Source organism: Vigna radiata, chromosome 8, assembly GCF_000741045.1.
Source record: "Vigna radiata var. radiata cultivar VC1973A chromosome 8, Vradiata_ver6, whole genome shotgun sequence".
In the NCBI taxonomy this organism is placed as follows: Eukaryota; Viridiplantae; Streptophyta; class Magnoliopsida; order Fabales; family Fabaceae; genus Vigna; species Vigna radiata.
In genome coordinates this window covers 28,780,813-28,794,716 of record NC_028358.1, presented here as the reverse complement: position 1 = coordinate 28,794,716, position 13,904 = coordinate 28,780,813, and the positions used below count along the sequence as shown (strand labels likewise).

Here is a 13,904-nt window from a genome sequence, read left to right as displayed (position 1 = left end):
TTCTCGAATTGTGTCGCTGCTCTTTTCCTACGCGACCTCCTCTCCCAGACCCGGTTCTCCCATCAGAACTTTATTAACAACTTGAATGGACGTTGCAACGCTATTTTCAAATGTCAGACACTTCTCGCATGATCCTCTATCCTTGGATGATGACCCAAGCGATGACAAAGATGCAAAGGTGTCATCGATATATCCCTAAACCTCCCAACCAAAAGATCCTTCTGAAGAGATCTTGGTGGAAAACATTATTATCTTGAATAAAAATAACTAGAAGTCGAATGGTGCAGAAATGGATGTTGGAGCAAAAATGGTGAAAATGACAAGACCACGTGACTCCTATTTATTAAAAATTTCAAAAACACGTTGCGCTCTCACGATTGTTGGTTTTGGCAACATCCAACAGCAAAAAGCATGTGACATTTTGTTTTCGACATTAGAGCTGGCGCACACTTGACGAGGTGGTGCGACCATTCATCGCCAACAGTCATATTTTAGACCGAACAATCATATTTTTTAAGACGAGTTTGAGTAGATGTATCGGTTCGTGAAGCATCAACATAGTTCCCAAAGCAACACAACTTTTCATCACTAACGGCCATATTTTCTAAGATATCTCAAAAGGTAAGAAACATTTTTCGCTTGTGGCCTTAGTTCAAGCTCAAGGCTTGGGGGGGTCTTTGTACTGTATATGTATCGACCACTAAACACAAATTGAACCATCACAATCGATCATTCTAGCTTGGAAGAGACTGATCAGTGATGATCAGAATCAACTGATAATCCAGTTAATCTAAACAACTCAATTCAAGGTTAACAAAGGTCAAAAATATGGTTATTAAGACGTTTACTATTTATTACAACATTAATTGTTAAACCAATCAAACCCGAACTGACTTAAGTATCAAAATATTTTTAATATGTACACTCAATCGATTGAAGATTTTACCATCGAGAAGGAAAACAACTTAAAAGAGTGATAGAAAAATTACTTTAAGTGGACACTCAATCCATACACCCAAAACAAATACTTTTTAATTTTTTTTCTAAAAATCACGAATGAATTGTCTATCCAATGTTAATATATAGTATTTGTTTTAAAAAAAATTAATATAATTGAAAATCCTAATAAATATATTTACTTCTCAATAAATATGGTTTGTTGAATATTATAATATCATTAGGATTATTCTCCCAGAAATTATGATAGTATTAAGATTCGAGAACCACCTGTTTAAATAATATAAATAAAATTATTTATGCTAATTAAGCATATGCATAGTTTTATATAGAGAATTAAATTTTAAGTTTTGAAAATAGATTTTAAAGCATCTCCCTCTGTCGACAAGTTACTGTCACGAGAATGATCCATAGAGCTTTTCATAATTCTGAACGCGACACCATCGGTTGTTAATTTGAGTTTCGTCTATCTTATCTAAGATTGTTATGTACGTTTTCCAAACCCAATACAAATCCACAACCTATTCAACTCACTCTAATGCACATCAATTATTGTTCTCTTCTCTTCTTTTATTTTTTTCACAACAATTTGCTTTTTTTCATCTATTCGAACTAAAAAAAATCAAAGATATTTTAAGGGTGTTACATCTGAAAAAAAAAAAATCCACTCATATTTTGTTTTAAGACGTTGATGCGCCTTATACGGATACTTTTAAAATTGAAACCAATGGATAGTTGGAATTTATAAAATAAAAATGACGATATCTTATAAATTATGTTAATTAAACGTGTGTAATTAATATTAATTAAGTTATAATCTTATTTCATCCATTTAAATTTTGCTTGCTAGCTTACGCTTTTTCACACTGTCTTGACAAGTAAGCAGTGGTGAGATTAGAAAACCATGTGCTGTGTTTTGTTTGTTTTCATGATTCAGTAGATTAGAATTCAAAGGTTTAAAAAACAGCAAACACTATTTGAAAAAGCGCATGAGCAGTGACTGACGCTATATAGTGCAACCCCACTTCATCCCCTTTAACTATTATTCAGACCCAACAACATTTCTAAAGCTTGGCATACGCAGAAATAGAAAAGCTCGCACCTTTGCAGACAATAAATGGAAAAGAAAGAGAGAAAGATTATGGTGGCTGTGGATGAGAGCCAAGAGAGCATGTATGCACTTTCATGGTGCATCACCAATCTTGTTTCTGATACCAACAAGCTTGTGCTTCTTTATGTTAAACCACCCTCTGCTTTCTACTCCTTGGATGCTGCAGGTTACTTCATTAATTACACTTTTTCATTATGTAATTATATTGTTTGCACCTTATCTTAAAATCATGTTATTTACAGGGTATATCTTTTCCAATGATGTTATTGATGCTATGGAAAAGTACAGTATGCACCTGGTTAATTCAGTGATGGAAAGAGCTGAAGCCACATGTAGAAATTTGAAGGCTACAAATGTAGATCCAGCTTACATAGTGATTTTTGGGGGGTTTGGTTTTGGTGTTCTGTTTTTGATTGTATGAAATTGGTGATTTTGCAGGTGAACATGGAGAGGGTAGTTGGGGTAGGAGATGCGAAGGATGTGATATGCAGTGTGGCGAAGAAACTAGAAGCTGATACCTTGGTCATGGGAAGCCATGGCTATGGATTCTTTAAGAGGTAACTTTAGTTAACGAATTGTGTTTAGAGGGACGACGTGCAGAATTTTTATGACTTAATCAGATTTTTGGTTGTAATTTGAAGGGCAATCCTTGGAAGTGTTAGTGATCACTGTGCAAAACATGCAGAGTGTCCGGTTGTAATCGTGAAGCACCCGTGAAGCACCCGTAAGAGAGATTGGTTTTCTGGACATAGCTTTAACTACTTCATGTTGCTGCCTATAGTTTCTGTATATTAGTTTTACTTTTATTTTATGTTGGCTTAATACCGCTTTTGGTCCCTAGTTTGGGAGGTTTTGTTCAATATGGTTCTACCTTTTTTTTTAGTAACAATTGATCCCACTTTTTGAAAAAACTGTTCAATTGACTCTTTTTTGGTTACGACGTCAATTTTCTAACGGTTCTAGTTACGATGTCAATAAGTTCTTTCATGCATTCACCTATCCAAATGTTATTTTAACAGTCCTGACATAATGTTATGTTAAAAATCATGTCATCATCGTATACAATAAGAACTATAATAAACAATTTAAACTTCAATATGGGACCACTATGAACAAAAAGGACTCAATTGAACAGTTTTTTCAAAAAGTGGGATCAATTTTTATGAAAAAAAAAGGTAGGACCATATTGAATAAACCCTCCCAAACTAGGGACCAATAGCGGTATTAAGCCTTTTATGTTTTTGCTGTGGTTGAATCGTGATATATAGGTTATGTTCTAAAGGTTGGAAATCATGAAATCACATGAACGTGTGCTTTTGCCAAGTGAATCAGTGGTGTAAAATTTAAATGTTTTATATACATTTTGTATGTTTTGAAAATTTTGTCAATTCTGTTTAGAAAGTTTTTAGAACCATTTTTTAGGTGATTTTGTGAAATTGAGGGAGTGTGCAAAGATATTATGGGGGTGCAGGAAGTAAAACTGTAACTTAATTTAGTGAGCAACCATACAGACATAACCTAAATAGAGCTGGGCCGATAGTTTAATGGGCCTAAATCAAACTTTAAGAGGGCTGCTACATGAATCCAATTTTTCTTCTGTACCTACAAAAAAAAATTAATCTTCATCCTAACCCTGAATTAAATAATATTAAAATCCTAACTATTTCTTCTTTGTGCGTCGTTCTCCCTCACATCGTTTGAAAATCATTAAAGTTTTTGCAGCGATACGAATGTAAAAATGGAATGCATTCATTTTGGGAAAGATTTATGTTTTATACCTCATTTCGGAATGCTTGTTTCAATAGGTATTTCCATATCCCAAAATATATTGAAAATAACTTTCAGAACATTTATTTTGAGAAAACAATAATTATATTCCATAATGATTATTTCGAAAGATATTTTCAAAGTAATTTCCGGAATAATTAATCTATTATAAAAAAAAATTTGTAGAGATGTTTATTATAATTTTAATATTTTGGAATTTATAACAATCTGTTAAAAATTATTGTCATATTTTTAAATATGCTTTCATCTTTTAAATGTAAATTACTCATTAAATCATTATAATCAAATTATATAAGATTATTTTTATGAATGGATAATACAGTGAATATATGTCTATCCTTTAAGACATTGTTGATCTTAAGCTATATATTTTCTTATGAATTTTACTTTTAAAAAGATTTCCACTGAATCAATACTTATCAAAATTGATAAAAAGACAAAGAAAGGACTACAAAAGAGTGACTTACAGAGAAGATTAGGATTAAAATGCGTTCAATCTGTAATAAATTATCAAACTTTGTATTCCTTAAAAAAAATGAGTTTTTTTAATAACTCTTTTGTTTGTTTAAAGTATTATGGACACTGTTTTAAACATTGAAATGTTACTTAGCACTTTAGGAACCAATAACAAAATAAACAAATTACTAGAGAAAGTTAAAAAGAAATGTCGATAGTTTATAAAAAGATAAAAAAAATGTATATTTAAGGCTATCACTAATTATGTAATATAATTTTGTGGGATGAGAAAAAAAAAATCTATAAGAAAACAAAGCTAAAATAAAAGGACAAAACTTTCTTAACGACACGATACTCTCCATGTTTAGCCTTAAACGGACTTCCAACTTTGGTTCATGTTGGGCACATTTCGAATTATAGTTCCATATTTTTTAATAATTTTCTATTTTTTTTTCTTTATTATGTTTATTTGTATTTTAATTTGATTTGTTTTAAATTTTGAATTTCTTATACTATTTGGTATTTGATATTTATTTATAATATTAAATTTGTTTAAAAAATATATGTTTGAAATATTCTGTTAATATTTTATATTTATCTTTGTTAATATTATTTAATATTGGTTTTCGTTTTTTTATACTTTTATATTTATTTGTTAATATTTTTTAATTTGTAATTTTTTTTATATTTGATATTCTTTTAAATACTATTTATAATGTAACTATTTTTTGTTAATTTTGAAATTTATAATATGTAATTATTTAAATATTATTTTTTGTTATTTTTTAATCTGTAATTGTTTGTTGATATTTTTTTTCAATATGAATTATTATTTAATTATTTGTTGTATTTTTTGAGTTTTTAATTTGTTTATTAATTTAATTTAATGTGTTGTGTTTTCGTTATAATTTATAATCCTTTATATATTATTTATATATTTGTTTGTTATTATATTTTAAATATAATTTATTTTGCATATAATTGGTTAATAAAAATTACTAGAACTAGAGATGCATTATCTTCTCGTGGTGAGATTTAATCATTTCGTGGTGAGCTTTCATCTTCATCACATGATGAAAGGAGAAGACCTACGACATCTGCTCGTAGAAGACGTGCTTAAGAATATCGTGTGGATGTCATTCATGAGCATGAGCATGAGAAGCACGACGAGTATACATAGTAAGGGTATCGTGATGATGACTATGTTGCGCACGAGGATGTTCAACAACACGATGTTGGTGAGGAAGAAGATGAAGATGAAGATGATGGATTCCCAAGAGGTCCACATGACACCTCCTTGCATATGCATTATACCCACCATGTTGCATTTGTCATATGATTCAGGTTAGTCATCAACCTATATGTTAATTGTTCCTTAATTGTTTATTTAATTTTGTTATATAATTTTGTGTTGTTATGTAGGATCGAAGGGAGATCAAGGTGATCTACGATGGAAAAAAAAAAACTAAAACATTTTGGAATATACCATGAGGCTATTGAGTCTTATATCTCCATGTTGGGGTTGAGTTCCTTAATGAACCTATCATACGAGTATGTTGATCATGGATTGATCGATGTCCTTGTGGAGAGGTGGCACCTAGAGACAAATACTTTCAACCTCCCGATAGGTGAGATGAGTGTCATATTAGATGACGTCCACAATCTACTTCACCTACCCATCATAGGTCAATTTTGTGAGGTCGAGGAGTTAGAGTATGGGGAGACTCAATCTCATATTATGGAGTTGCTTGGCGTGGACCACGACAAAGCTATAACTGAGATGAAACAGATACGTGGTCCAAAAGTTAGGCTGAGCTGGCTTCGAGAGGTCTACCAGGAATGCATTGAGCAGGAACTTTGGGAGTGCGCTACTTAGGCCTACTAAACAAAGTTGGAAGTGCCCCCTGCTCGCCCCTTACCCGAACTTCGAAGTTTTGTTGAGGGCTGTTGAACTTTGAAGTGTGGCAATCACCCTTAATCGCAGTTCCAACGTCGGTTAAGGGTGTTTACACATTATAACTACTAACCTCGATGTCTTTCGAATGTCTTTCACCGCCAATCTCTTTCACCACCTTTCTCCTCCACGAACCACACCACACACAACACAATCACCACCAATGTGCGAATCACAATGACCACCATTGTATCACCACGTTTAGAAGACAAGCTCTCGGAAATAACAATTTAATGAAACAACTCAAAAGAGAAGAAATGGAAAGGGGGTACATGCAGGGTTTATAGAAACAGGGTTTATAGGTTATTGGTTGTTGAAATTAAACCAACATCATTAAATCATCATTATAGTTATACAAACTTTAATAAATGAAGGGTAAAAATGTCAAATGAAAAGTCCAGTATGAAATAAGTGAGGTACATAGATAAGCTCTAATATGAAATAAGTGAGTTGCATAGAAAAAAGTTCTCTTAATCCAAATGCACCCTATCTTAACCGTGCTAACCCTACCCACATTCACCTATCATTTAGGAATTTGAGAAAAATGCTTTGTTAATGGAATAAAGTTCTTTTGAAAACCTTATGACTCCTAATGTGCCACTTGTGACTCCTAATGTGCCACATATTCCAAAAGGGACAGAAAATAATATATATTAGATTAGTTTTCTTTCAAACACAAATTGAACTTCCCCATTAATTAAGGATAGAAAAGAAAAAGAGAAAAAGTGCGTGATTGTAAATTGTAATATGATGACTTGGGAATGAAAACAAGTGTTATAACATATCTTACCCTTTCAATTTAGTTTGAGGTAAAAAATAAATAAAAAATTGAAGTTTCAGATTTAGTTTTCTTTTAAAAATTATTGTCACTTCTAATAATTTTATTTTGAAAATGTATGTCTTACTATTTTAAGTGGTTTAAATGGTGACTAAAGGACAAAAAACCATTTCAAAGTAATAAAAAAAATTAAGATAAGCAGAAACTCTTGAAAATTATAACAAACTAAGAGTCTAATTTGGAAAATTACATATTTTATCTTTTGAATCTTATTAACCAGTGTTACAAAGGCATTAGTGATAAAAACAAAACAGAAAATATAAGAAGGTATATAAAATTTGAAAAAAAAAAAACTTTTTCGAAGATTAATAAGAAAAAATCTTTTAATTTCATAATTTCGCACCGAATGACTTCATCTAATTTGAGTTGAATTCATGTTTGTTTGTAGAGGAAAAGAAGTTTTTACCAGTTCATTTGTCTTTTGAATTGTGTATTTGGATGACATTTAAAAAAAAAAAATTACAAGTTGTCTATTAATGATTTATAATGAAGTCATGGAAATAAAGTATGACTTCAGCGTTAATATTAGAGTCGTGGGATTAAAAAGTGCCTTCAATCAAGATTAATATAATTAATTATACATTTAATCAAAGTTGTGGAAGAGTTAAGTTAAAGTTGTATAGTGATTTGATGACTTCCTCCAAAACCAAAATTATATTGAAATCGTGCAAGAATTAGACGACTTCAATTTTTCAAATTAGCCTTATAATTTATTATTCTTTATTTGTTTTTAATTTATATATAAATTTAATCAATAAATGTTTATTTTTTTTAATGTCTTTTAATTTTTATCTAATTATGTTTTTCTCATTTTTAAATATTTCTTTAAAATTTTTTTAATATTTTAATTAAATTATTATTTTTTGAATAATTCTCTTAATAAATGTTTTAAATTTGTGTAATTTTTTTCTAATATATATTTTTAACATTTTGACTAGTAAATAAAAATTAAAAGTTTATAAATATTTTTTACTTTTTAATTTTATTTTTTTAAACTTTTTTAAACATAAATTGTAAAAAAACATTAAAAATGATAAAACAAAATCTATTAACCCAACTTATCTAAATATTTTAAAAGCAAAACAAAATTAAAAAGGTAAAACAATATTTTAGAAGCCGTGAAGTAAGAATACATTTCTTCTGGCTATTCTCAAATATTTTTCTGAAATATGATTACTTTTTTTTAAAAAAAAAAAATTATAACAATTTCAACCATTAAATAAATAAGAAAGGAAGAAATTAAAAGAAAGCTAAAAAAAATAGAAGCCGTGAAGTAAAAATATTTTTCTTTTTTTTTTAAATATTTACATTAATTTGGTTAATAGAATTTTATCTTTTTAGACTTTTATTAAATTTATATATATATATATATATATATATATATATATATATATATATATATATAATTTATTAAAGAAAAAATTTTAAAATAAAAAATAGTTATGAACTTTTAATTTTAATGTACTGATCAAATGTTAAAAATATATATTAAAACAAGAAAAATGTTTACACAAATTTAAAAAATGAATTAAAAGAATTACAAAAATTAATAATTTAAAATAATAATAATTTTAATAAATAAATAAATAATAAAAATTTCATTGTTTAAGAAGTTTCTTTAAAAAAAAGTTGTTATTAAAAATAAAAAAACAACTCTCTTCACTGGCCACATTTCTTTCTTCCAAATGCCACGTGTTCCCCTTCCTAATTTTTTTTTTTACATTCCGCAATGCTTCCCCACCCACACAAGCACAAGTTGCTCCTTCGTCTCTCCTCACAACTTTTCCTCTTACACATTGAATGTTTCAGAAAACTTGAAAGGTTTAAATACCTTTTTAGTTTCCAAGTTGGGATTGAAATTTTCGTTTTGTCATCGGTTTTAAAAATGAAGTCCTTTGATCCTTATGTTTTCAATTTTGAATGCAATCGGTCCCTTCCGTTAAGTAGATGTTAACGGTGTTAAATGTTAGCTTATGTGGCGATAGAAGTTATTCAACATGGAAAAAATACATTTTTAACAATGACAGATGTGAAAATATCATAGGCTTAAAAGAAAAGAAAAAAAAGAAAAGAAAAAAAGGGTTTGCCCTAAATTCATCTCTGAAACCCCAAGGTAATCACTTCCGCCACTCTGCACCCACTGTCGCCACAACCTTCGATCAACCACTCCTGCACCCATTGCCGCCACAACCTCCGATCAAAAGGCCGCTGCGAGTGGGCTGTCCACGGCTTCGCCGGCGCATTCGTCGGAAGAGCCATCGCCCTTCACGCGGGACTGCCATCTCGTCCTTTCTTCGTCGCGGAACCGGCCCCAACTCTGAGATCCTACCGTTCTCGCCGCCTTCACCGCTCGTCCTTTCTATTGTTTGATGTTTCTTCTACTGGGATTGGGAACGATGAGTGTGTTGTGTGCATATGAGTGTGAGTGTGCTTTTTGATGATACAATGTGAAGGTTTGGATATGGTGGTGAAAGAGGGGGGTTATGGGGCTACAATGGCATGAGGATTTCCGGTGGAGGAGATGACGCAATGGGGGTTCTGTTTTTGAATCTGTTTCAGGCTCTGTTTCAGGCGCTTGTTCAGGCTCTGACTCAGCGATTCCAGCACCGAGTTCCAATCGCGAACCACCAAACCCTTCCCTAATTCCTGAACCCTCTCGACAAAACCCTCCCGCAACCATTCATCTTCTCTGAACTCCGAATTTATGTCGAATCCGATTGGTGGTCTCACAAGCCTGATGGGCCTTATATGTGAAGCAGATGGTAAACACGAAGCAGCCCTGGAGCATCTTGTGTTGGCCAGCATGGCAATGGTAGCAAATGGCCAAGAAGTGGAAGTGGCATTTGTTGACTGCAACATTGGAGACACGTACTTATCATTGGCTAGATATGATGAGGCCATCTTTGCATATCAGAGAGCATTGAAAGTGTTCAAGATCCACAAAGGTGAGAACCATCCTGCTGTGGGGTCAGTTTTTGTATGTCTGGCTGACTTGTATAGCAGAACATGGAAGATTAGAGAGTCAAAATTATACTGTGAGTAGGCACTTAAAATCTATGAGAATCCCATGCCTGGGGTCCCTCCAGAGGAGACTGCTAACGGTTTTATGAATGTATCAGCCATCTACGAGTCGATGAATGAGCTAGAAGAGGCACTTAAATTACTTCACAAGGCACTAACCATACTTAATGATATCTCTGGTCAGATAAACACCATAGCAGGAATGGAAGCTCAGATGGGGTCATGTACTTTGTGTTGAAGAACTACACTGAATCTTATAAAAGAAGTGCAGGGCTCCTAATCATCGCCGACATCTTCTTTGGCTGGACCGCAGGGCCAATGCAAGGAAAGGGATGATGTGCCCTTGGGCCATGAACGGAAACAACACCACCTCTTCTTTTCTTCTGCCATTTTCTTTCTTTCTCACTGTTCTTTCTTCCATGTTGGATAACTCCTATTGCCACATAAGCTAACATTTAACGCCGTTAATATCTACTTAACGGAAGGAACCGATTGCACTCAAAATTGAAAACATGGGGATCAAAGAGCTTCATTTTTGAAACCGAGGACAAAACGAAAATTCTGATCCCAACTTGGGGACTAAAAAGGTATTTAAACCAACTTGAAACAAAACACGAATAAAAATTCCCCTTGTAAATTATTGTTTTTAAAGATTTATTTTGGATGTGTTATGCAAACCTCAATATATAATGACAACTTCTTTAAAAAAACATTAAAAAAAAATAAACGGAATATTTTATAGGAAAGAAGAGAGAATAAAGAAATTGAAAAAAGAGATAAGAGAAGTATTGTATGAGAGAAAAAAAATTAACATTTGGGTAAATAGTTATAATTTTTTAAAATATTCTAAACTATATGAGAGTAACTGAATTATTTACCATTAATAAGAATTTGAAATTTTTCTTTATTTCTAGTATCATGATTCACCTTTTTTATATTTTTTTTCTTCAGATATTAATTTGACTGAGACAGAGTGATATTGTTGGTTTAATTATTATTTGAGAGTTAAAATCTCAACATTATGTTTATGTAAATAGCAATAAAAATAAGGGTTAAATATGTTTTTGGTTTCTTAACTTTTAATGAAAATTGGAATTAGTTCATCTTTAAAACTTTTGCCTAATTTAGTCCTTAACTTTAGAAATATATGAATTTAGTCATTTTAATTTTGTTAACTTTATTTGATGTTTCAAACGCGTTTCTCAGCTAACATTGAAGCAAAAATGTATTCTACAATGTAAATAACTCATATGCTATCACGAAACGTGCTTGAAACATCAAATAAACCTAACAAAATTTAGTTAAAAGGATTAAATTCATACATTTCTAAAGTTGGAAGACTAATTTAGGCCAAAGTTTTGAAGAGGGACTAATTCCAATTTTCACTGAAAGTTTAAGAACCAAAAACATATTCAACCCTAAAAATAAAATTTACACTAAAATTAATTATGTTTTTTTTATTTGATATAATTAATATAGGTTTATTGTGAACGTTAAGTCATAATTATTTTACAATCATTCTTAGTTATATTTCCTTAATTTGTGAGAACCTTGGGTTAAAAGAGTATATTAGTGACTTAGGCTAATAAAACCATATTTTAATAAGTATAAATAGATTTTTTATAGAGCAACTTGGTTCATTAGTCCATTTCTATCATTCTCTCTCTAAAACTTAGTTCCTCAAAGTTCTCTGTCTTCTCTCTATCACTTCTTCTCCTAGAGCCCTTGCATTGTGAATCAGGTGGCGCCTTAGCAACCGCACCGTAGGGCTTCAAAATAACCAATCACTTTCTTCCTTCTGATTGGTAAGTAGTTCTCCTTTTCTCCTCCGTTGTTTTAAAACTTAAAACATGCAGTTTTACTGGTTGCATGTGTCCGGTGTTCCCTCTTTTCCATTCTCCACTCAAGTTTAGCTCTAAGAGCAGTTTCTACCACCAATTTGGTGGTTTGTAGGGTGTTGTTTAGGGTTTCCACCAAGTAGAGTACTATGGAAGTGGTGTTGTGAGATGTGCTGTTCAAACCCTGAGGTAAGGGAAGCTAGATACTGTTTTCCATTGTTTGTATGAATCGTGCATGTGCTAAAATATGTGATGTCTGTTGTTTGATGAACAAGTTGTGTCTTAGAGTGAAATTGTGTTGTATGCATCTGTATGAATAAATGAGAACTGTGCTGTGTTGTTATGGGTGGTGTGGATGAGTTGAATTTGTTGTAATTGATCAGGTTGAGAGTGATTTTAGAGTGTTAAATCTGTTATAACCTTAGCTAGAAAGAAAACTTGGTGATTTGGTAGTATTTTAGGTCATTTTAGAGGAAGTGAGGTAGTGAATTTGAGAGTTAGGGGTTTTGGGTATAATTGGGTTGTTGGGGCAGTCTTAGCAAGTGGATTGAGACTTGTTTAAGTCACCAAATTGGTCAAAATAGGTACAAAGTGTTAGAATTGAGTTTGGGGTCTTCTAGTTATTAAGTTTGATGTTTTGGAGTAGAATTTGAGTTGGTTTAGTACATCTAATTCCAATCCGAATGACAAATGCAATACTTTACTTTCATCTATAAACATGTTTCATATCAATATTAGTGTTACAAATTTTAAATTGATCAATTGGATATGTCTAAGATGCACCAAAACCAAAATAATCAGGTTGTTGTCAAAAACTGATAAGAATAATCGATTATCTTCATTTGATAATCGATTATTCTAGGTAGAAAGTCGTATTTTCTTCAAATCTCTCGTAAATAATCAATTATTACGTATGATAATCGATTATTGTCGTCGGAAAATCATCCAGGACAGTTTTGGGTGGTTTTCGGGGTTTCGGGTATCATTTTTGGACGTTCTTTAGGTTGTTTTGGGGGGTTTTGGACCTTTCTAAAATTGTTGGTGATGGTTTCAAAGTCATTTTCTTTATCTAAGTATGAGTTTACAAGGTTTTGTGTTGTTTAGTGGTTCTTCTAGGACTGTTACTATTTAGTAATGTATGTGGAATGATTGTAATGTAAATTATGATTGAGGTGATATCGTTAACTTGAAAATATGTGATCATAATGGACGTAATTCCATGATCCTCAAGGAGAGGATCCATGGTGGTGCCCTTTTAGTGTGTTTTAGAATGATTTGCATGGAAGCTCAATCTTGGGGTTTATCCTGAAACTACAATGGTCAATCATTCTCAAGTAGAGAGGATTGAACCATGTCGTGAGTAGTAGCAGGAGGTCTTAGTCTTGGAGGCTTCCAGTATGCTCCAAGGTGCGGTACAGACTAACCTCGTGAGTGTGGTAAGGTGAAACCCATTGGCAACGACTTTGCAAAACAGTAAAAGCCACCACGAGTGCATGACCCGCCATAGCTCGCAAAGTTATCGAAAACGCGAGTTAACTCGTTAACTCGGTCGAGTTTACAAGTTCAGACTATGCTTTCGAGTTAACTCGTAAGCAAACTTGTTTTTAGAGTAGGATCGGTAGACTCGGTTGTTGACTCGCTAAACTCGCCTAAAATCGCGAGTTTGGTTTCGATTTCGCGAGTTTGGTTTCGATTTCGCGAGTTTGAAAAAAAAAAATCAAAAACAGAAAACGACTACGTTTTAAGGATGCATCAGATTCGGTTTTTTAAAACATTCACTCACTGTTCATCTTGATTTTCACTGTTCATCTTCTTTCTCGCACTCTCGCTTTCTATCTCGTTCGATCTCGCCCTTCGCTTCCTCGTTCATCAGGTTCGCAGTCCGTCGGCCGTCGATCTCGACGTTCGAACTCAGCCTCTGTCGCGCCGTTGATCTCGACG

General features: G+C 32.2%; 2 protein-coding genes across 2 annotated transcripts; both read left to right on the top strand.

Moving 5' to 3' along the window:
- Positions 1–1,949: 1,949 nt before the first annotated feature.
- Positions 1,950–2,958, top strand: LOC106771269 (universal stress protein PHOS32). Its single transcript, XM_014657222.2, has 4 exons — positions 1,950–2,234; positions 2,311–2,423; positions 2,507–2,625; positions 2,710–2,958. The coding sequence occupies exons 1-4, from the start codon at positions 2,075–2,077 to the stop codon at positions 2,783–2,785; spliced, it is 468 nt and encodes a 155-aa protein (XP_014512708.1). The 5' UTR covers positions 1,950–2,074; the 3' UTR covers positions 2,786–2,958.
- Positions 2,959–9,907: 6,949 nt separating this feature from the next.
- LOC106770467 (protein KINESIN LIGHT CHAIN-RELATED 2-like) lies at positions 9,908–10,363 on the top strand. The gene is made up of 2 exons (XM_014656275.1): positions 9,908–10,081; positions 10,148–10,363. Exons 1-2 carry the CDS (start codon positions 9,908–9,910, stop codon positions 10,361–10,363), a joined length of 390 nt encoding a protein of 129 aa, XP_014511761.1.
- Positions 10,364–13,904: the final 3,541 nt, after the last annotated feature.

Bases quoted from the DNA above. Each gene is read 5' to 3' on its own strand.
- LOC106770467 (XM_014656275.1), top strand. From the start codon at position 9,908: ATGGCAATGGTAGCAAATGGCCAAGAAGTGGAAGTGGCATTTGTTGAC. The intron at 10,082-10,147 runs GTATGTCTGGCT...TACTGTGAGTAG, and splicing joins CTGCTGTGGGGTCAGTTTTT to GCACTTAAAATCTATGAGAA.
- LOC106771269 (XM_014657222.2), top strand. From the start codon at position 2,075: ATGGAAAAGAAAGAGAGAAAGATTATGGTGGCTGTGGATGAGAGCCAA. The intron at 2,424-2,506 runs GTAGATCCAGCT...GTGATTTTGCAG, and splicing joins GAAATTTGAAGGCTACAAAT to GTGAACATGGAGAGGGTAGT. The intron at 2,626-2,709 runs GTAACTTTAGTT...TGTAATTTGAAG, and splicing joins GGCTATGGATTCTTTAAGAG to GGCAATCCTTGGAAGTGTTA.